At 38.4% G+C, this 20841-nt stretch overlaps 5 protein-coding genes across 9 annotated transcripts; 1 reads left to right on the top strand and 4 right to left on the bottom strand.

Moving 5' to 3' along the window:
- The first annotated feature begins 45 nt into the window (after positions 1–45).
- On the top strand, positions 46–5821 carry aex-5 (Endoprotease aex-5). The gene is made up of 8 exons (NM_061193.6): positions 46–294; positions 1072–1251; positions 3320–3516; positions 3705–3861; positions 3916–4119; positions 4175–4273; positions 4733–4830; positions 5208–5821. Exons 1-8 carry the CDS (start codon positions 142–144, stop codon positions 5731–5733), a joined length of 1614 nt encoding a protein of 537 aa, NP_493594.1. The 5' UTR covers positions 46–141; the 3' UTR covers positions 5734–5821.
- Positions 1162–3055, bottom strand: str-245 (Seven TM Receptor; the record flags this gene model as incomplete). The annotated part of the gene is made up of 6 exons (NM_061194.2): positions 1162–1375; positions 1423–1729; positions 1779–1923; positions 2456–2669; positions 2714–2801; positions 2873–3055. 6 exons carry the CDS (start codon positions 3053–3055, stop codon positions 1266–1268), a joined length of 1047 nt encoding a protein of 348 aa, NP_493595.1. The 3' UTR covers positions 1162–1265.
- Positions 5731–9397, bottom strand: maph-1.1 (Microtubule-associated protein homolog maph-1.1). 4 transcript variants are annotated; one of them, NM_001026267.3, is made up of 7 exons: positions 9174–9397; positions 8211–9128; positions 7948–8124; positions 7419–7802; positions 6822–7304; positions 6243–6507; positions 5731–6197 (listed from the first exon to the last, which is right to left on the bottom strand). In NM_001026267.3, exons 1-7 carry the CDS (start codon positions 9393–9395, stop codon positions 6013–6015), a joined length of 2634 nt encoding a protein of 877 aa, NP_001021438.1. In that variant the 5' UTR covers positions 9396–9397; the 3' UTR covers positions 5731–6012. The 4 variants fall into 4 exon arrangements, with proteins under 4 accessions (NP_001021438.1, NP_001252456.1, NP_001021437.1 ...); NM_001026265.3 differs by having other exon boundaries at positions 5736–6197; positions 6240–6507; NM_001265527.4 differs by lacking the exon at positions 7948–8124 and having other exon boundaries at positions 6240–6507.
- Positions 9398–12744: 3347 nt separating this feature from the next.
- metl-17 (Methyltransferase-like protein 17, mitochondrial) lies at positions 12745–15949 on the bottom strand (the record flags this gene model as incomplete). Of its 2 annotated transcripts, none has more annotated exons than NM_061191.5 (7): positions 12745–12951; positions 13088–13286; positions 13975–14441; positions 14944–15033; positions 15088–15658; positions 15706–15803; positions 15861–15949. In NM_061191.5, 7 exons carry the CDS (start codon positions 15939–15941, stop codon positions 12868–12870), a joined length of 1590 nt encoding a protein of 529 aa, NP_493592.1. The 2 variants fall into 2 exon arrangements, with proteins under 2 accessions (NP_493592.1, NP_001382712.1); NM_001395801.1 differs by having other exon boundaries at positions 12868–12963; positions 15861–15941.
- Positions 15950–16734: 785 nt separating this feature from the next.
- On the bottom strand, positions 16735–16956 carry F32A7.8 (uncharacterized protein; the record flags this gene model as incomplete). Its single annotated transcript, NM_001026268.1, has 1 exon — positions 16735–16956. One exon carries the CDS (start codon positions 16954–16956, stop codon positions 16735–16737), a length of 222 nt encoding a protein of 73 aa, NP_001021439.1.
- Positions 16957–20841: the final 3885 nt, after the last annotated feature.

Here is a 20841-nt window from a genome sequence, read left to right as displayed (position 1 = left end):
ATACCTTATCATATGTTACGTTTCAGTTTATGACCGCAATTTTTATTTCTTCGCACGTCTGGGCCTCTCATGACGTCAAATCATGCTCATCGTGAAAAAGTTTTGGAGTATTTTTGGAATTTTTCAATCAAGTGAAAGTTTATGAAATTAATTTTCCTGCTTTTGCTTTTTGGGGTTTCCCCTATTGTTTGTCAAGATTTCGAGGACGGCGTTTTTCTTGCTAAAATCACAAGTATTGATGAGCACGATGCAAGAAAGATCGGAAGAAGGTTTGGGTTTGAGGCTCAGTGGAAGGTGAGTAGAAGTTGATAATTTGAAAGTGGAGTAGTGTCTATGGGGTTTTTGCCTTAAATGACAGAATACATTCCCAATATACCAAACATAACTGTTTAAAATTAAACATTTTTCTAAATTTTTTATGATTTCTTTTAAATTTGCAAAAATTACTTAAATTTGAATTCCCGCGCAAATGAGTGACTTCATTTTCTGCATTATTGTGTTTTCCGGCTATATTAATAGGTATTTGTTTGTGTTTTTCTTTATTTTATGATTCGAACTCCAATTTGTAAATTTTCGAACATATTTCCCTAAAGAAAAAATATGATTAATCTGGAAAAATTGGAAAATTATTTTTCAAATAAAAAACAAAGAAAAAAATGAAGAAAAACCTATTAGTTTGGCCATAAAACGCAAAAATGTCGAAAATGACGTCACTCATCTGCGCGGGAAATCAAGAATAATTCGGCCTTTTTTATTTTTTTGGAAAATCGTAAAACATTTAGAAAAATTTTTTAATAGTTATAGTGGGACTGTATTCTGTCATTTAGGGCAAAAGCCAGAGACGCTACTCCACCGTTAACATGAATTATGAATATTATTGCGACAAGACCCAAACATTGATAAACCGCAAATCTAGAACCTAGCAATATTTACACTTTTCCAAAACTTTTGGGCCAAAAGTTCAAATTAAATAATTTCAAAAATGACAGGTTTCAATTTGTTATTTTGAATCTTTTCGTGGTGAGATTCACTTTTCCTATAGTCATAAAATTACAAAAAAAATAATTTTAGCTTCAATCATACACCGATGTGTACGTTGGTCGCCGACTTCGTCGTCGAAAGCGTGGAATTGAAGATGAGATTGTGGCGGAGATGATGCTAAGTCAACAAGTGCAATTTATTGAAAAACTTCAAGGATTTAGAAGATACAAAAGAGCACCCATGACAAACAAAGGATATCCTGTTCATGTGGTGGGTTATTAATATCATGTCAAATGAACAATAGATGAAGCATTAGGAAATGCCAGCGTTCGATTTGAACCAGGTCGCACAATAGTACTGGGTGGCTGTCTTCGAAGAATTTTCGAGTAGAAATCTATAAAAAAAATCAATTATTTCATTGTTTCTGTGTCTTCAGTTTACCTTTCACAACTTTCTGATAACTTTTTATTATGAAAAAGTTTGGCAGTGGATCCAAAACCGGATAAAGACAAATAAAAAGGGACAGTAGTTGTCCAAAGATCTCATTTGACTTGTTCAAACCTGCTGCCATATATACAATGGTAGCTGGAAAATGCATCAAACATATTGGAATTATTGTTTGTAGAACCAGAGCATTGAATAACTGTGAGTTAAGGTTGATTGCGTTTGTTGATTGAGACGATACGAATTTGCGAGTTTGTCGGTAGCACTTGAACCCAAATATGAATATTAGGCAAAATGAAATGCTCTGAAAAACAAAAATAATTATTAAATCAAATCGAATAACAACTTCTTACTATGAAAACACATTGAATTCCAATTCCAATCACAGACTCCCAATGTACGCGTAGGTTGTTGCTGGTTTCGTCAGAGATGTAAAATATGAATCCAACATATGCTACTTGCTCTATACTCAAACCGTTGGGCAAAGCGAAATTTTCACTGAAAAAGTTAAATTATAAACTGGCTCCCAGATCCGTAGTGCATAGCGCTTGAAGAACGGATCGTCCTTTGATCCTTTAATCCTCTAATGTATAGGAAACAGGCGTGTGCGGCAAATTTACCGAATTTGCCGAATTTTTCGTTTGCCGAGCACGGCAAATTTCAAAAAAGTGGATAAGCCGAATTCGCCGGAGTCCGCAAACACGAGATTTGCCGCACACACAAAAAGTTGAAGAGGAAAAAAATTACCGAAACTCTTGATTTGGCTTAAAAAAATTTAGTAAACTGGCATGAAATTGAGTTATTTTGAACTTTATGAAGTCAAACCACACAGACCTTACCAAAAAATCAAACGTTAGAAGTATAACAATGATTTTGGTGCTCCGCAAAATATCAAAATTTCGCACATTTTTCCGAGTTTGCGAAGCACGGCAAATTTGCCGAGTTGGCCAAGTTTGCCATGCTCGGCAAATATTGGATAAAGAGATTTTCCGCACATCCCTGATAGCAAATTTAAAAAAAGTATTTGTACCTCAATATTTGATCAGCTTCCGGAAATGGGCTCATTGTGAACCAAGCTAATACTCCCCAAACTGCACCAAAAAGTAAGTTGAACAAAATCATGTACACAATTGTACGACCATCATGGTGACGAAGCATTTTATTTCTGCTTAACACCAGATACCGATAAATAAATTGAGTTGCAAATAGAGAAATTGACATGCCGAACATGTTACAGAATATGACTAGAAATGTTTCGAAATTTAAAAATCCGAATTTAGAGGCTCACCAGCAAGAAGTTCAAGTAGAGGCTTTGGAAGCAAACTTTTGTCGACACGCAATACTAAAAAGTTCATACATTCTGATGTATACATTATCTGAAAATTTACTCAATTTATGTACAGTAAAAAGCTCATTTTTAGATTAAAATTCTTAAATTTCAACTCACGGGGACAGTAATTCCATGAAGGACGGAAAACCCAAGCTCAAATAAGGATATATGCATCATCAAAAACCTGTAGTTGCCCAGTTTAGTCACCGTCTTTTTCGCTATCAAGTAGATCAAAGTGGCGTTTATAATTATTCCAAAAATTCCGATAACGCGTTCAACAATGTGATAATATGGGAACATGATTTCAGAAAGTTTAGTATAAAGAGTAAAATTTCCGTTTGTCAGTGGGGCGTGTTCCAGATTCTTTTCTCTCCATAATTTTTTTGTTATTTCAACTACATGATAAGAAAATTTGTCAGAGCAATTTTCGCATAATTATATATCATCAGGGTGTCTAAGACAAGATGTTATTCAATGCGATTTTGATTATAGGTGTTGGCATGATGTCTTTAATAGTACAGATACCGTAGTAGCAGTCAGAAGTTTTAACTACACATTTTTCAGTGGAACCTAACACCTTCACTTTACATCCGGGAAGCTTGGGAAGATGGGTTCAACGCAAGCCGGGTTACTGTAGCAGTGGTGGATGATGGTGTTGATATCAAACACGTTGATTTGAAGAGTGCATTCTCTCCGCGCGTTTCCTTTGATTTTGTGCGATTCGGCGATCTGCCAACACCGAAAAATTCTAAAGAGTTTGAGTAAGTAATTTTTTTTTCGGTCAATGCGGGCACAAATATGATACAATGACCTTTTTTGCCAAAACTTTGAGTGGTCATAACTTTTTTTTTGCAAAACTTTCAGAACTCCTCATTACAAAATTTGGTAGTTTTGGACCATTTTGAGTCTAAATAAGCAAAGTCTCAAATTTCGGTAATCTACCTTTCAGGCATGGAACCCAATGTGCTGGATTGGTAGCAATGGAAGGACAACAATGCGGCCTTGGTGTAGGTCATGGTGCAACACTGGGTGCTATAAAGCTTTTGGGTCAGGACTTCTTGAACGACGCGTTGGAAGGAGATGCCTTGGCATTTCAGAAAGACTTGGTCAATTTTTTTTTTAATTAAGTAATCTATAATAAATATTTATCATAATTTCAGATTGACATCTACTCAGTCAGCTGGGGACCCAAAGACGATGGTAAAAGTGCGGAGAAGCCGGCAAAGTTCACAGAAGAAGCTATTAAGAATGGAGCATTGCACGGAAGAAATGGAAAAGGAAACATATTTGTGTGGGCGAGTGGTAATGGTGGAGTCAATGGGGATAATTGTGCATATGATGGGTATGTTAGCAATGAGTATACGGTAAGTACTGGAAACAATTAGAGTAACATTCAAAAATATGCTATTCAACGTTCAGCTGAGCTTTGGAGTCATTGATGCGAGTGGAGCACCTGCTGCATACGGAGAAGGATGTTCGTCGGTTCTTGCAGCAGTTTCTGGTGGGGATGCAATGATTGTAAGTGGGACGTAAACAGTTTCTTCTGGCGTATTTTGGAATCCATATCCAAAAAGTTAAAACTTTCGTCAAAAAAAGTTTTCGTTAAAAATTTCATACCTGCTTTGGATTTCACAATAAAACATATGTCGTTGAAAATAAGACGGTTTTTAGTGGCACTAAAGGTATACATATTACCAGAGGTGTGCGGCAATTGCCGTTCGGCAATCGAATTGTCGACAATTTCGGAAATTTCGGTAATTGCCGAAATTGCCGATTCTCGGAAATCAGAATTGCCGGAATTAAAAATTAGACACAAAAATTTTTGAATACTCAAAAACAAGGTGAAATTTTTTTTCAATTTCCGAACCAAACAAGGTTTTGAAAATTTTTGCCGAAATTTGGAAATGTGTTTTTTAAATGAAATTTTTGTTACTTTGGAACCTTTTTTGTTGAATAAATTGAATAAAATATTTTCAGCAAACCACTGGCCTAGAATCCACGTGTTCCTCAATATCCGGATCGTCGGCTTCTGCGGCAATTGCATCAGGAATCATTTCATTGGTATTGGATGCTAAGTTTGTTTTTTTTCCAAATTATTTAAATGTGGAGTAGCGTAAATGAAGATTTTGCTTCAAAAAATTCAAAATTGTTTCAAATTCAGAAATCCCACAACAAAAAAAAACGAAAGAAATCGAAAGAATTTAGTTTTCCTCCAAATTGAGTCTGCGAACCTGCTTGGAAAAAATTTCCAAAAAGGCACAATTTTAAGTGTTTCCGTCTCTAAAAAACCCTTCTAAACATTTCCGGCTGATATCCAGCAAACGGCAAATCAGCAAACCGACAATTTTTCGAATTTGTCGACAAAAAAATTTGCCGAACGGCAATTGCCGCCCACCCATGATTCATACGAGTATTTTCTTTAACTTTAATTTATAGTTCAAAATAATTTCAGTCCCACACTATCCCAACGTGACATTCAACACCTCATTGCTCGCACCTCCAATGCAAGTGCAATCCGTGACGTGGAATTGTATGAAAATTCTGCTGGCCTAAATTTCCACCCAAAAGTTGGATTCGGTCTACTGAATGCACAGAAACTCGTGGTAATGGCTGCCACGTGGGAGAATGTGGCACCTCAAGTGACTTGCGAGAAAATGAATCTAGCGAATGGAATAATCGATAATTCGGATTGTGACGTCACAAAAGTAGAACGTGTAATTGTCTCCGGATCTATCATCCATCCACATCGAGGACAAGTTCAAATCAGATTGGAATCGCCACGGGGCACAATCTCCGAACTGCTTCCACTTCGTCCCAAAGACACATCGCGAGATCTTCTCGACTGGAACTTTGTATCCGTCAACTTTTTTGGAGAGAATTCACGTGGTATCTGGAAGTTGCATGTGACAAGTGAAGAGGATGACGTGGATTTCAGAGTTGAGATGAAAATGTTCAAAGTGGTGGGAACAATGTCATAAACGACTGCTAAAACACTGTATTTAAAAGACTGAATTTAGCAAAATACTGCCAATAAATATACAATAAATAATTGAAACATTAAAAATAGTGATTTTGAAGAGCATTCGGCGGGGTCAAAAGATCAGGATTGGGGGCTATATAAAACATGAAAAATTACAGTAAGATAATTTGGGGGGCGGGGGAAATAAAAAATAAATAACATAAGTTATGCTGCCGGGAAGGAGAGTGTAAAAATTCACAGGAAAATAAAATATGATGGGTGATTCATTGGCAGTCAATTAGAGCAAATCGACTCTGGCCAACTCATACTCGATGGCTCCGGCGTCCGAGCTCACTGTGGTCCGTTGCTTCTCCACGGGAATCGAAAATTGCAGATTATTCGCGGCAAACTGTTCCTCGTTCTTTTGGCGGAAATCGAGTAGCATCGGAGAGGAATGCGTCGGGATCACGTTGCATGGGTGAGCTGAAAAATAATTAATTAAATCAAATGAGTTTTCAAACTTACCACTATCACACCATGTTTGCTTTCCGCAAAGAATCGCCTGCAGCTGCTCTCCGGAGATATCCTTCGACGCGAGGATCACATTTCTGGAGCGAACTTTTGAGATGAACTCTTGAAGGCCGTCTGCTGCAACAGAGGTCTCCAATTTCTCGTTCCTTGGCACTGTCACCACGTCGAAATAATATGGGCGCGCGAACTTGACTGGCTTCGCTGGGGCGGCGGATCCTGGAGCAGCTGGCATGTGAAGATTATCTGGATGGGAAGCATCGATCTGGAAAATTATGTTTTAGGTGAAAATAGATGCTTAGGTGAAAGGTTGTGAAGGTTTAGATGTTTGGGTGAAGTTTTAGGTGAAAATAGACTCTCGAAACTCTTCTTCAACAATAAATACGCAGGCTTCCTTCATAATCAGGCGTTTTAATTAGAAATAATTTTAAATAATGTGGATTTTTTAGAAATTGTTCTGTTTTTGGATCAATGTTCTCCTTTCTCCTCATAAAAATCACACTTTTTCCAACTTTATGTTCAAAATATCGATTACTAAGAGAATGCGGTTTTTCTGAACTTTTAAACATATTTCACTACCTTTTCACTCTCCTGAGCACATGCATTGAGCACATCATCCAATGCTGGATCAGTCTTCTCGTACTGCACAGCAGCTCCATTCTCAATCACACTGGAGCGCGATTGCATTAAATCATGCTTCGGAATCTCCTTCTGATGATCGATTCCTCCATTTTGTGCTGCATGTGCTTGTTCCCCGTGGCCGTTTGTTTCCGATCCGTTCGAAGTGACAATACTGCTGGCAAGTGCACTGGTGAATGGCAGTGTGGCGTCTTCAATCATCTGATTGCTCAGCTTTCGCACATACTCATCCGTCTTCTCGTCGAGACCCAGATTCTGAAGATCTGCCGACAACTGAGTGACTTCTCCAACGGCCTTGGCAAGATCCGCTGCAACTTCAGCGCTGTTATCAGTATCCATGCTGATCTCAACCAATTTGGACACTTCTTCACTGCATTCGGCAAGAGTGCCATCGTCACGTGGAGCTTGTGGGATCAGTGGTTCCTGAAAATTGAATTTTTTTTTGAAATTTGAGAGTGAAAATTGTGAAAATTTCAAGGATAGAAAAGTGAGCTCATTCGCATGCTGTCGGTGAAAAATAACTTTGGGATGGTTCACCTCAAATCCTGGAGCAATCTTCTCCAGCTCATCGTCCAACTTCACAAGTCCATCATTTGGACCTTTTGGTGATGGAGAAACGAATGGAACAGCAGCAACAATGTCGGGGAGCTCTGGATCAGGTGTAGCGATGATGATATGGTCACTTGGCACAACTGGCGCAGATGGCTCGGGATGCGATGGCTTTAGTGGATCGAAATCGTCCAGCTCAACTGGATCTGGCTTCTTGAAAGCATCGACTGGCTCTGGTATCTTGTCTTCCTCGGAACCGCCAGAAACATTCGGCTCTGGATGTGGCTCTGGCTTCTTGAACGCGTCAACTGGTGGCGGAATTTCGTCTTCGACGTCAGCCAGATTTGCGACATCATCGACTTCCAGTGGAGCCTGAAATTTACCGATTCACCATGACAATACCACAATATTATTAATACAAAAATCTAATTACACCGACACCAACGACATAGAGATGCGACAACAACTATATTTAGGGAAAAATTGGGATAGTTTATGTGCCAGAAGTTCTTATTACCTTTGCCAAGTCCTCCGCGTCAATTATCGACTCCTCTGGATGCGTGGCCTGAGCCACCTCATGACGTGGTGGCTCCGGTGTTGGTGGAATCACGACAATATCCATCGGAGCCGACCCTTGGTTGAAATCTTCTGGAGAGAGCGAATCGTCGAGAACGATGGTGACGTTGTTCGGATCCTGTAACGGAACACACCACTGCTAAGCAAAAAAGAAAAAGCACAGAACTAGAGTTTTACCAATTGGAATGAAAGAAATCAACTTACCCTTCGAGGAGCTTCTGGAGCTGGAGCTGGAGACGTGGCTGCCGAAGCTGGAGCCGCCGGAGCAGGTTTTGATGGAGCAGTTCCTTGAACTTTTCCAACGGTCTTCTTCTGAGCTATTGGTTCGGCCTTGGCTGTGTTCGCGGCCGGCTTCGCAGGGGCTCCTCGTGGTGGCGCTGGTGCAGATCTCGCTGGGACTGGAGCTCTCGTTGGAGCCTTCGATGCTGGAGCAGTCTTTGTGAGTACAGTTGCTCGCGATGGGACAGCTGTTCTGGGAGCAGGAGCTGCATTTCGTGTAGTCGTCGGACGAGATGGGCCTGCTGGAGCACGAGAAGTCAAAGCTCTGGGAGCACTGGCTGCAGGGACTGCTGGACGAGTTGGACGAGTTGCGGTGCCTGTTGTGGTTGCAGGTCTCGCCGATGGTTTTCCGGCAACAGGTCGTGGCACAGCAGGAGCAGGAATATCCGACAGCGCATCCTTCGACTTCACGGTAGGCACGTTGAGGAATGGAAGTGATTTCGCTGCCTTGTCAAGCGATTGCTGGATCCTCGAAAGTGAACTAGTTCCCGAAATGAGCACTCTGACCACCGATTGATCAGTCATCGCAGGTCTCCAGAGCAGGACGCCGATGGTTCCATGCTCAGCGGCCGCCTTCTCCACTTCAGCCTCGTTTCCTCCAGCCAACGCCTTTGTGATCACTTCGGCATCCTTGACGTCACCAGCCAGAATATACAGTGAGAGAACTCCTTTTGCAGCTGACTGGTATATGATGTTTGCCGGGTATTTTGGATTGAACAGTGGTGGAGCCACGGAGAGGATTTTCGAGTTGGCTTCTTGAATTGCTTTGGCAATCTCTCCACTGCTTCCTGGCTTTGCAGTCTTGAACGGCTTCGTGTTGGTGAACACCGGCAACGGTTTTCCCTGAAAAAAATATTATCAAAAAATTGCACTAAAGGTGCTACAAACCTGTTCCAACAGAGCAGATGTGGTTCCAAGATTTCCCAGCGTCGGAGCGGCGAGCAGAACGGCAGAGACGTCCCTGACGTGAGCCACAAATCCCGGGTTCTTTTCGGCGAATCCCCCATCGAGAATGTAGACGCCGTCGAAATCAAACAGGGCGGCCGTGTTGGCCGCACCGCCCAAGACGTAGATGCACGCCTTTGACGACATGATATATTCCTCCGGCATCTGGAAAAAATGTTCTTTTCAAGAGTTTTAAACGCGTATACGTATAAAATGAAAAACAACGCTGAAGGATTAAATTAGGGCGAATTTTATGTCAAAATGACTACAAAAACCCTAATTTCAGAGTTTTTCACGCTTTTCTGTAGACTTCATTTTTCAGTAAAAGAACCATATTAATGACTAAAAAGGTGCCAAAACCAATCAAAAATGTCAAAATAACGTCAAAAAATATAGGGAAAATAGAGTAAAAAAGATTCATGGCTTCTGGCAAAAATGCACACTAAAGTTGAAAATTTACAGTCGTGACGAGAGCAGGTACCGTATCTTCTGTTAAAAAATGATGAAATTTAATGAAAAAGGTTCAGATAGTTTTGTGATAGCAGTCTTCCTTGTAAAGTTGAAATAAGTCTCAAATCTAGTCCGAAACACAGCAATAAACTATTTTACGATATTACTTATGATACTTTTTGGAAAAGTTACTGGGAACGAAACGAGAAACATCTAGGGAAAATGAAAGAATCCAGACGAATAGTTGGTTGTTGCCTAGTGTCCAAACAAATACCAAAAAAAAACCATTTAGCCAATCATGAGAAGGGAGCAAATGTGGTTGTGAGCGGGCATCTAGAGTGTGTTGGTCTCGTTTTGTGTGTGTGTGAGTGTGTGAGAGCGAAAATGAGTGGGAGAACAGAACGTACTGCAAGCCGCTCTCTTCCTCGCTCACTAGGCGTAGAGACACGAAAAAAGAACGCGGGGAAGTGTCTCTCTGGCATTAGCAGCCGCTGTGCCGCAGAGGGTCTAGAGACATCGTCTCGAAAACATCAACAACCTGCTCAATGTGTCTGCGTTTCTATTGCGTAGAGTTGAAACCAGGGACATATGGTTTTGACCGGAATAATTACAGCTGGCAATAGTCCACAAAAAACTAGTGTTTTTTGTGGACTATTGCTAAAATTGATGACTCAATTGGGAAAAAAATAGGTTTATACCCAGCAACTTAACTTAAAGGAGGACTAACGGTTCGGACGATTTTGAGAGTATAGGCTTAAAATGTGCTCAAAAACAAGGATTTTAGCAGTTTTGACGAATATCTACACAATGGTCACCACCAAACAATACTCATATACGTCGGGGGTTTCGCAATAATTACAATTCCAAAACACAGAATGACCACCATCTGGACACATACAAATACATAGAAACGCATGTTTGCATCAGTCCGAGAATATATTATAATCCTCTACGCCCTGACGAAACCCCCCATTTGCCTAGAGACACATATCAAAATGAATAACTAACTCGATGAAACGAAACCCCCTTGGGTTATTTGGGAAAACGGAAGAGTGAAGAAGAATTGGAAAAAAGACGACGTGTCAATCAAAGAAATAGGAGCCAATTTGGTATCTATAGGAAGGCCAAAGCCTTGGCACCGAAATTCTGAGTGATCAATATGGTAAGGGTTTCTTGTTAGCGGTGAAAAGTTTCCTATCACTGATATCAATATGATAGAAAACAAATGAACGTCTTACAGATTGCAGGAGCCTACTGGCGCCAGAGGTATTCCTTGTAGAGTTTCAGTGAATTATGAAATCTTAACGGATGAGAGGAAATGAATGAAATCCGAAGAATGTAGTCAATATCATTATCTTCGCCAATTGACAATGACACTAATTATAATGTGAATCTACCGGAGAGAAACGCCTCTGTTGGCTAGGGCAATGGGAGAAATAGGGGAAAGAACACTTTGTGTTTCTCTCCACCTCTTTCTTAATCCCTACTATTTCGATTGGTTTTCAAGGCGAAACGATCGGAAGGGGGTGGAGGATGAGGAGAGGTAGGAAGTGAAGCGAGTTGAGAGTAGATTGATTGATGGATTCATAAATTAAAATTATTACAAACTATTTTTCTAAAAACAGAAAAGTGAAATAATCGAGAAATGAATGAGCTCGAACGATTAAACATTATACGTTGCTTTTTTCGTTGTTCTCGTTTCGCGGTTTTTTTTTCTATTACCGTATTTTCTATAAGGCATTCAATATTAATTTTTGGGCACCTATTTAGATACAATACTATTAGAGAGTTCATAGAGGCTGCCATACTAATTTTAATCGCAAAAATTATCTGAATTGTACTCATATCTTACCACTTTTGACTTGTTATGTAAGTGTTGTCTTGACTTGTAGTACTGTTTTATAATGCAAATTTTGGATCCTCAAATATAGGGTAAAAATAAAGGGGTGTCAAACTATTAGAGGTGCAAAACTAATAGAGGCTGCGATACTATTTTATGAAAGATAATTTTGATGCAATTTTCTCTGCGGTTTTCACAATTAATTAATAGAATTACCTAATAGATCAAAATTAGAAAATCGCGGAAAATTCATTGTGAAAACCGCAACAAACCGCCCGTAATATTTACTTTTTGTATTTCTCCTAATGCTCGTTCTTCTTCTTCTTAACATTTGTCAAGTGTCCGACGAAAAATCCGTGTTTGAACATACCTAAACTATTTCAAAAAAAAGAAAAGCATCATAATTTTGGGGAATCTTATGTCTAAAAGGGCTCATATGGGTCATTACAGCAAAACTAGAGCAAAAGATCGTGAAAAACGAAGAAAATGGCCATTTAAAATAGCAACAAGAAATTTCTAGCAGCAAAATGCTACCGTAGCCCGCTTTCTCGTGGCGAGAAGTGAAAATTTATGGCAAAACGGCAAACCGGCAAATTGCCGGAATCGAAACTTCCGGAAAATCGGCAAATCGGCAAACTGCCGGAATTGAAATTTTCGGTAAATCGTCAAATTGCCGGAATTGAAAATTTCCGGCAAGTCGGCAAATTGCCGGAATTGAAAGTTTTCGGCAAATCGGCAAATTGCCGGAATTGAAAGTTTTCGGCAAATCGGCAAATTGCCGGAATTGAAAGTTTTTGGTAAATCGGCGAATTGCCGGAATTGAAAGTTTTCGGCAAATCGGCAAAATGTCGGAATTGAAAGTTTTCGGCAAATCGGCAAATTGCCGGAATCAAAAATTTCCGGCAAATCGGCAGATTGTCCGGAAAATTCTGAGAGAAATGGAAGAAAAATAATTGAAATTACGATTTAAAATGGAACATCATTAAAAAACTGCAAATTAGAAGCAACGACCTACTCCATAATACAAATGTGGATCTTCGAGTAAAACGGAGCAGCTGTGTGCTCTCAGGACGCATCTTCTTCTAACGGATATCAGTTTACGAGTAGAGTACACACGCCTACGTTATTAGAAGACCACTGATTTTCCAGGCGAAAATTCACCAAATTAAACTGAAATTCCAAAAAAAAACTCGATAAGAAGAGAAACATAAATCGAGGGGAGAGAGGCAAATTCCAATGATTCACTTCACAAAAATGCTGCGTCAACGGGAGACAATAAGGAAAAAAAACCAACAATTTCTATACAAAATCCTAATTTTTAAACAACAACTAGTATAACAAAAAAGATTAATTATCCACTTCAAATATTCCAGATGACGTCATAGTCTTCAAATTGATAGGAAGAAGATCACCATCTCGTCGACTTCGTAGCTGAAAAAAAAACTATTTTGTCGATTTACGCAGCTGTCGTGTATTCCGCGAGGACAAGCTGATTTTACTTTGTTCTGGCTTCAAATTTTACACCTTTTCTCCTCGAGGAGTACACGAATGGAATCGGCGCACTTACCGCCGTATACATTTCTCCGTGTTTCTTCGACAACGTGATCCGTTGGATTCCTCGAAATGCGGTACACACGTCACACGTCACGTGACCCCCCAGCTTCCGATTTTTCAGAATTCGCTCAGTGTGCTCGTTATTGACCTTTCGTTGGCTCTTTTCCAGAATCATATATGTGAATTTGGAGACTTCTGTGCCGTCGGACTCTCTGAAAAAGCTCAATTATTGTGAAATGGTTTTTAAAATGGTTTCTAAATGAACGAAAATTTGATTTTTTTTTTAACTTTTTAATATTACGGGAACAATATCAATCATGAGAATGCGTACTTGGTGCATTTTATTTGACGCACGATATCTCTCAGCGAAAACTACAGTAAGAACTCAGATAACAATAGATATTTAAGCTCTTACTGTAGTTTTCGCTAAGAGATATCGCGCGTCAAATAAAATGCACCAAGTACGCATTCTCATGATTTATTGTTCCCGTAATATTTTGTTTATACATTTTGGAGTCAATTCAAAATATTTCCCAGATTTCGGTGCGTTTTTTCCTAAGCAAAATCTGATTAAACTGTTTAAAAAAACCCCTGGGTTCACCCTGCCTCTATTGGGAAGTGGAGCAATCCACGACTGGATTATCGGCCACAGTCCCCGGCTAGGACGTGGCTTAAATTACAGCCCAGAGGGATCACCACCAGGCAGTGTACCTGAATCCCAGATCCGCAGTGCATAGCACTTGAAGAACGGATCGTCCTTTAATCCTTTTTCAATCCTTTTTAAAAATGATTTTTCAAAAACAATTTTACAATTTTTAAAAATCGAAATTATGTGGTTTTTTTTTTCTCCATCAAAATATACAAAACTTGATTTTTTTCAATTTAAAAATCAATAATCACTTTTCTGATCTGCGTCCATCGGCTCTAATAGGCTGAAATCTTGTATTAAATGTACAAGAACTGTGTACTCCTAGAGGACAACCCAAATCATGAGGACATGGAGCCAATACTGTAGCTGTCGGAAGCATAGTTGGTACTGTATGTCCAGGTGGCACTGCTTCCATCAAAAGTGCATATTTCTCATAATCACTCAAATTGTAATCCTCAACGATGCGAACAACTTTCGGTGATAGCATCACAGCTTCTTCTAGTGATTTCAGCAATTTCCGATAATCCACCAGAGTTCCCTGTGTCAATAGAAAATCACGAGCCTCGAGAAGACCACCGAAAGCTCCGGTTTGACTGGATTCGATCAGGATTAAGAAGCGATTTGTTCGTTTCCATAGTGATTCGATCAACTGGAGACGAGTTTCTGAAGAGCCAATTTCACAGAGCACGCGGTGAGCTAGCACAACATCGTAGGTGGTCTGGAAATTCAAGTTAAGAAATATGATTTGACAAGAAATAAACTGTTAAAATTGCGAAAAAAATAATTTTTTTCGTTTTTGCAGACTGGGATGTCGATTTTTCGTTTCTCGTAGTTTAGGAAAACATTTTTTTTTTAATTTGCTTTTTTTGGAAAAAAAGTGAACGAAAGAGGGCAACGAGAAGCGAAAAATTCTGAAAAATTTTGCTTTTTCCAAAACAAAAGCTTTCATCCGTCATTGCTCAACTAGGGGTAGATTTTGAAAAAGAAACGTTTTTCAAAAAAAAAACTAAATTTGAAGATTATTAAAAGAGTGTATTTTTAATTGAAAAAAAAAATAAAATTTCTGCTTTAATCAAAGCGATTTTCTAATTAATTGAAAGTAATTATCACAAAATTTGCAAAATTTGTAAAATTCGCCAATTCGGTAGTCCGAAAATTTTCTACGTTTTTTGCACTTTTGCATTTTCTGAATTAATTTAAAATTATATTGATGTGCATACATTTAATGAAGGAATCAAATGTCGCCTGAAATTGACATTGTTGTGCACAAAAGGCCGCCCGTTTTGAGAAGCTTCACTGGACTGTTCGTTCTGGAAAAAAAAAACGTCATTATCTAAAAATAAATCTTCTAAAAGAATACCAACCCTCAAAGAATCCATCGAAAATTTCATCATAGCATCCGATAAATCCACCATTGTGATTTCCTTCACATCTGGCCATTTGTTCTGAATCGCCCAGAATCCAGCGCCAGCTCCACTTCCGAAATCCAGAACAGTTTCTGGTTGAAAATCGGGGATAGTATTGAATTCTTCAAGTGTTCTGGTGATTTCTGCATAGTTTGGGGCTAATCTTGCCAGAGAATAGGCAGCAGCAGATTCTTTTGTCGTGATTTCTAGAGGTTTCCAATTGAAATTTTCTTTTTTCATTATCCGATCCACTTCATTCCGTATTTCGTATTGTTGAGCTTCTTGCACTTTTCCACCGAACGATTCCTTATCGAAATCTGATATTTCATCCTTTTTTCCCGATTTCAACTTCCTTTTCACTTCATCTCTGAGCTTTTTCAGTTTTTCCGGAGATTCTGGAAACCTTCGTTGTTCGAGTTTCTTTGCCAGCTGATCTGCTTCATTTTGTAGTTGTTTTGCCGGTCTTTCACAAGTAATAATTGCATTTCTGAGCCCATCAATGGCTTTTTGTGGCAAATTGAATTCACGTCTGAAAAACCTCTTTAAATGTTTTGGAATTACTACTAAAACTCTCACCGAAATCGTTTCCCAACTTTCTCCTTTGATGTGATTTGCACAATTGATCGAGCATTGGTGAGCGCATTCACTGCAGTGATGGCGGTTTTCTCGTTGTTCTGAAAAATACGCGAAAATCTCAATTTTAAGTGATTTTATATTATTTTTTCGTTTACCTCAAATTCTCGTGGCTCGAATGCTGATGATGTGGCAAAATTTGCAATAAAATGTCGAAGAAATAGTCTATTTTGAAGCATTTTAAGTGAAAATTTGTGAAAATAAAATAAATTAATTTTGTGCAACGACGCTCCGAAATAACGCACAATTTTGTTGGCGGTATTTCAAATCGGAATTTTTCATCAATTTTTTTTCTGAGTATGAGAAATGATACTAAATATCTATTTTTCGATTTCAATTGAATTGAGATGGTGAAGTTTACTTTTTTGAATAATAACTCATTTTTTATTCTGAAATGTGGAATTTGCTCAGCCAGTGTACTCCCCGAGGGAAGTATTTTACAGTTTCGAATGATCCGCTGAAATGCTTGGTTTTTGGAAGATTTCAAATTGACAAATTAAATATCGTTAATTTTTGAAACTTCAAGCATGATGAAAGCTTCTAAAAACTAGTTTTCAGCTTTTTTTTAACGCTAAAAGCATATAGGTTTCATCTTAAATGTCATATAAAAATTAGAGTTAAATTAACGATTTAATTGCTAAGTTTTTGAGTTGATTCAAAACCAATCAGTCAAGACAAAACTGTTTTAAAACTCATATTTTTCTCGAGAAGTACACGAGCTGCGTAAATCGACAGACGGCTGTGGTCATACGGCAGCTCAACTTGCAGCCAAAAAACCAGCTCATATGTTTTGAAAATTGAAGAAAAAAAGCAACCAAACTATTTATACTTTATTATTAAAGCTAAAATACGCTGAGAATGTTTTTAAACAGTTTTATTCAATTTTGCAAAAAAAAAAACAGATGACAAAAAAGAAAACTGCTTCTTCCAAAATTGAACGTTCTCCAAAAAATCGACCAACGGAAACTACATTTATAACGGCCCATACTCTGTCACGGTCATGTTCGGATTGTGCGGTTTGGTCATCACCACGTAGATGACGAATCCAGAGAACGAGATACAGGCGGCTGTCATGATGGTGAGACCGACTATGACCTTCATGGGAAGAACAATTCGTCTATACGGATTGACAGTTGGTTGTGCAGTATTCGGGGCTTCTGGAGCAATCGAGTTGGCGCCGATTCGGCGTGGCATGTGGAAAATAAGATTTGAATTGAGAAATTAAAGAAGAATACAAGAAGTGTCACGATATAGTTGTAAGGAACATTCAGCTTACTACGAGGCATAAAAATGCCTACCTGCTTGCCTACAAGTCTTGAAGATGCCCTAATAACACTTTAAAGGCGCACATTATTAGCATAACTAGATGTCAGGTCGCTCATGGAAATCCGAAAAGGGAGAAGAAGAAGAAGAAGAAAAACGTGTGATCTATCAAAATATGTCGAAATGAAGAATTCTGGTTATCAAAATAGCATTTTATACTCGTTATGATTGCAATCATCCCCTCGGGTCTTAACGTGTGATATGTTTAATTAAAATTTGGATGAAGAATTAGTCGGATTCGAAAAATGAGTAAACAATGAGATCACAACATCGAAAATCAAATATGCAAAGTTCAGCAAGTACAGAAGTCGTTTTTAGAAAAATTCTTCAGTGTATATTAATAAGCTTGTACTGACAAATAGTAGTCTTCATGACGAACTATTCTTTAGTCTTGGATAAAGATAGAACGCAATTAGTCCTGGTAGTGGTCATGATAGTTTCCAGAACCTGAAGTTCAGAGCCCTGCAAGTTGGAAACATGGTTCCCAATTCTGATCTCGGCTTAATTGCACTTAATTGCACAAACGCACGTTTCAAGAATTTTTGAAAACAAAAAAGTTACCTGATACAAACCGTCTCATTTCTAACCCGGATGAAAATGCTTCACATAAACTTCCCTCGTCTTTCCTAACAATTCAATTATATTGCAAAGCCACCAACACCATCATTTATTAGGTACAATGTGGCACAAATTCATAGAGTTGTCTCTTGAAATTGAATAAAATAAGGGTTTTGAGATGGGGCGTGTAATTGATGAGAAGGGATCTAATTAGATATTTATGAACCCCGACAAAAGGAGGAGGTCGCACTTGAAAATATTCCAATTGAGTTTAGTTCACCAGGCAAATCTTTGAGGTTTGTTAGACCATTTATATAATCTTGAAGTTTTGTGATTTTGTTATTTAGACAATTCTCTGAAGCAATCGGCAATTTCTAGCAATTGCCGGTTTCGGAAATTTTGGAAAATCGGCAATTTCGGCAATTTCCGGTTTTGGAAATTTTCAGCTATTGGTGATTTCGATAATTGCCAAAAATTCGATTGCTATGCACCCCTGCTCTGTTGTAATTTCTTCCGAAATGAAAACTTGAAACTTATAGCGATCTTTAACTAATGGATTATATAGTAGAGTAAAATCCCTATTCACACATTTTTTTAATGTTGTATATCGATACTCAATATATTATGACACTTCCGTAAACTTTTCCCTTTTTTTCAATTTTATAAAACTTGTTTATTAGTTTTTTCTTCTCCCGCAATACCCTCATTCTAATTGCAATTACTCATACTTGTACATAGTCGCCTATGTTGGTTTTGAATGAAAAACGGAATATTTTGTCAGCTGGCTCTCAGATAACAATCAATCTTGTTGTAACTTTGTGGGTATAAGTGAGAAGGTCTACAATTCGCGCACTTTCCAGGTCCCACAACGAACACTTGTCATTCTCAATGCTTGGTGACAGCCGGAGCTGAATGTGTGTATGCATTTCAATTTCGCAACTAATTTATGCAAAACAGCTGACACTTTTTGGTGATGGTGGTGAAGATTCAGCACACTAATCCATCATTTTTTCCGCTTCTTTTGTTTGAGAAGTGCTCTTTTGTGATACTTAACCGATGATAACGAGATATGATCGATTGGTTGCAGAATCTCGTGGAGCAGAGGAAAGGTGTCATCTTGATGTATTGGTGTGTAGCAGGGTGTGCAATAGAAAAATCCTAATAATTCCACCTATTGAGTTTTTTTGGTTTTTTTGGAAAGTTTCCTTATGATATTCGGTGTCCATTGGAGTAGTTTTTAACACTTTCCCCACTGGTGCTACTCCACCTTTAATCATTCCACCTATTGAGTTAATTTTTTATTTATTGTATGTTCCATTTATCTTTAAATCATCTGTATGTAAGGGTTATATGTACAGATGTCCCTAATGCGGTAAATCATTAAGCTGCAATGAACCACACCAGATGTGTTATAAACATGGAAGGTTATTCAACGATTAGTGACGATTAGCATACATGGTATGCTCATATTGATCAGGGGTGGACGGCAAATCGGCAATGTGCCGAAAAAATTGAAAACTTCTTGCAAATTGCCAATTTGCCGAATTTGCCGAAACTTTTCGGCAAATTGTGGTTTTCTACATTTTTTTTCGGAAATTCCAGAACTTCAATTTCAATGGGAAAAATTGTACGCATCCTATGAATGTCCCTACGCCTTTTTTGAAAAGTAAGCGAATTCTATGAAAATATCTAAAGAAAACGGAAAAAATTTCAAAAAGGTACAGTTTTAAGTGTTTCCCAATTATAAAAAAATCCCTCTAAACATTTCCGGCAAACGGCATTTTGCCGGAATTGAAAATTTCCGGCAAATTGGCAATCCGGCAATTTGCTGATTTGCAGAACGGCAATTGCCGCCCACCCCTGATATGGATGTTTATGCAGATTTTTTAAAATACATGCGTTTGTTTTTGGTTTTCAAAAAAAATTATATTTTAAGAATAACATCTGATATTGACAAGAGCACACTTGTCATTCACATTCCCTTCTTTTATTTTATTTTACATTTAAACTTCTATTCTCATCGCCGTTTCCCGTCTCCTTTGCAGCCAACACTTGTGAGCTCAGAGACTAAAATGCACGGCGGCGGTGCGTTTCTTTTTCATTCATAAAGCCGTTTTCTCCTGAATCGTCGGCATGTGTCTGAAAATCCGATTACCACTTTTTGAATAGAAAATGGAATGGGTGAGGGGGAAGGGAAAAGGGAATCGAACAACAAAGAGCGCAACGGATTACCTTCACGAATGCTTACTATATGATTTTGGATTTCCTATGGTTTTAAGGAACAAGGACTAATAACCAATTTTATTCAACCATTATGGCAGAATGGTATTTTCATTATAAAAAGTCCAAAATATTTGAAATTCTGAATTTAATTTCCATGTATCTTATTAACAGTTATTTAATACTCTTTTACACTAGCTAAAATATATTCTGGTCAATACATAGATTATGCCTCACTTTCCTCACTATTCTCAAGTACTTACTCTCATTTGCATACTAATTGACTATTGTCATGATGTTCATCTCTGTACTACATATTTCAAAGGATGAGTACACCACTAAAGGGCGAAAAAGGTTAGCTCATCCCCATGCTCCGCCTGGGGCGATTAGGCTTTTGTTGTACTGCTGGGCACCGAAAGCAACTTGGTTTTTCAGTTTCTCACGCTGAAGTCTAATAATTTGCGGGACTATGGGCAGGTGTACATGAAATTAGGGAGAACAATAGAGGAGTTTTGTAATTGATGAATTTGTAATTATTATTAGAAAAGAAATTGGTGAGTAGGATAATTTGACATTTTCCCCCAAAAAATAAGTATATTGGTTTTATATCTAACTTTGTACAAAATGTGTATTAAACATTTTTCATGTGTGCGACAAATTTCCAAACTTGCCGAGCTCGGCAACTTCGGCATATTTGCCACACACCCCTTATTCTTATCCTTGCCTAGTAACCAACTTTTTGCTGATCTTCTCCGAAATGTGCATTCCATTCGATTTTATTGTGTACAACAGCAATAGGGTGTGTACTACACTCACAACAATTTGTCCCCTCCTCCCAGTTGCCTCTCCCCCAAATATCTTCCCAACACCTGCAACATCAAGGCGGTGCTCCGGGAGGAGAGTAGTCAACTGATCTCCTTTTCTCCATTTTTTGTTGTTGACAACCGTTTTTGACACCTTCAAATATGATTATCGTTC

This window comes from Caenorhabditis elegans, chromosome I (assembly GCF_000002985.6).
Source record: "Caenorhabditis elegans chromosome I".
In the NCBI taxonomy this organism is placed as follows: domain Eukaryota; kingdom Metazoa; phylum Nematoda; class Chromadorea; order Rhabditida; family Rhabditidae; genus Caenorhabditis; species Caenorhabditis elegans.
Note: the sequence above shows the minus strand (reverse complement) of the source record. Positions and strands in the feature narration are given on the sequence as shown.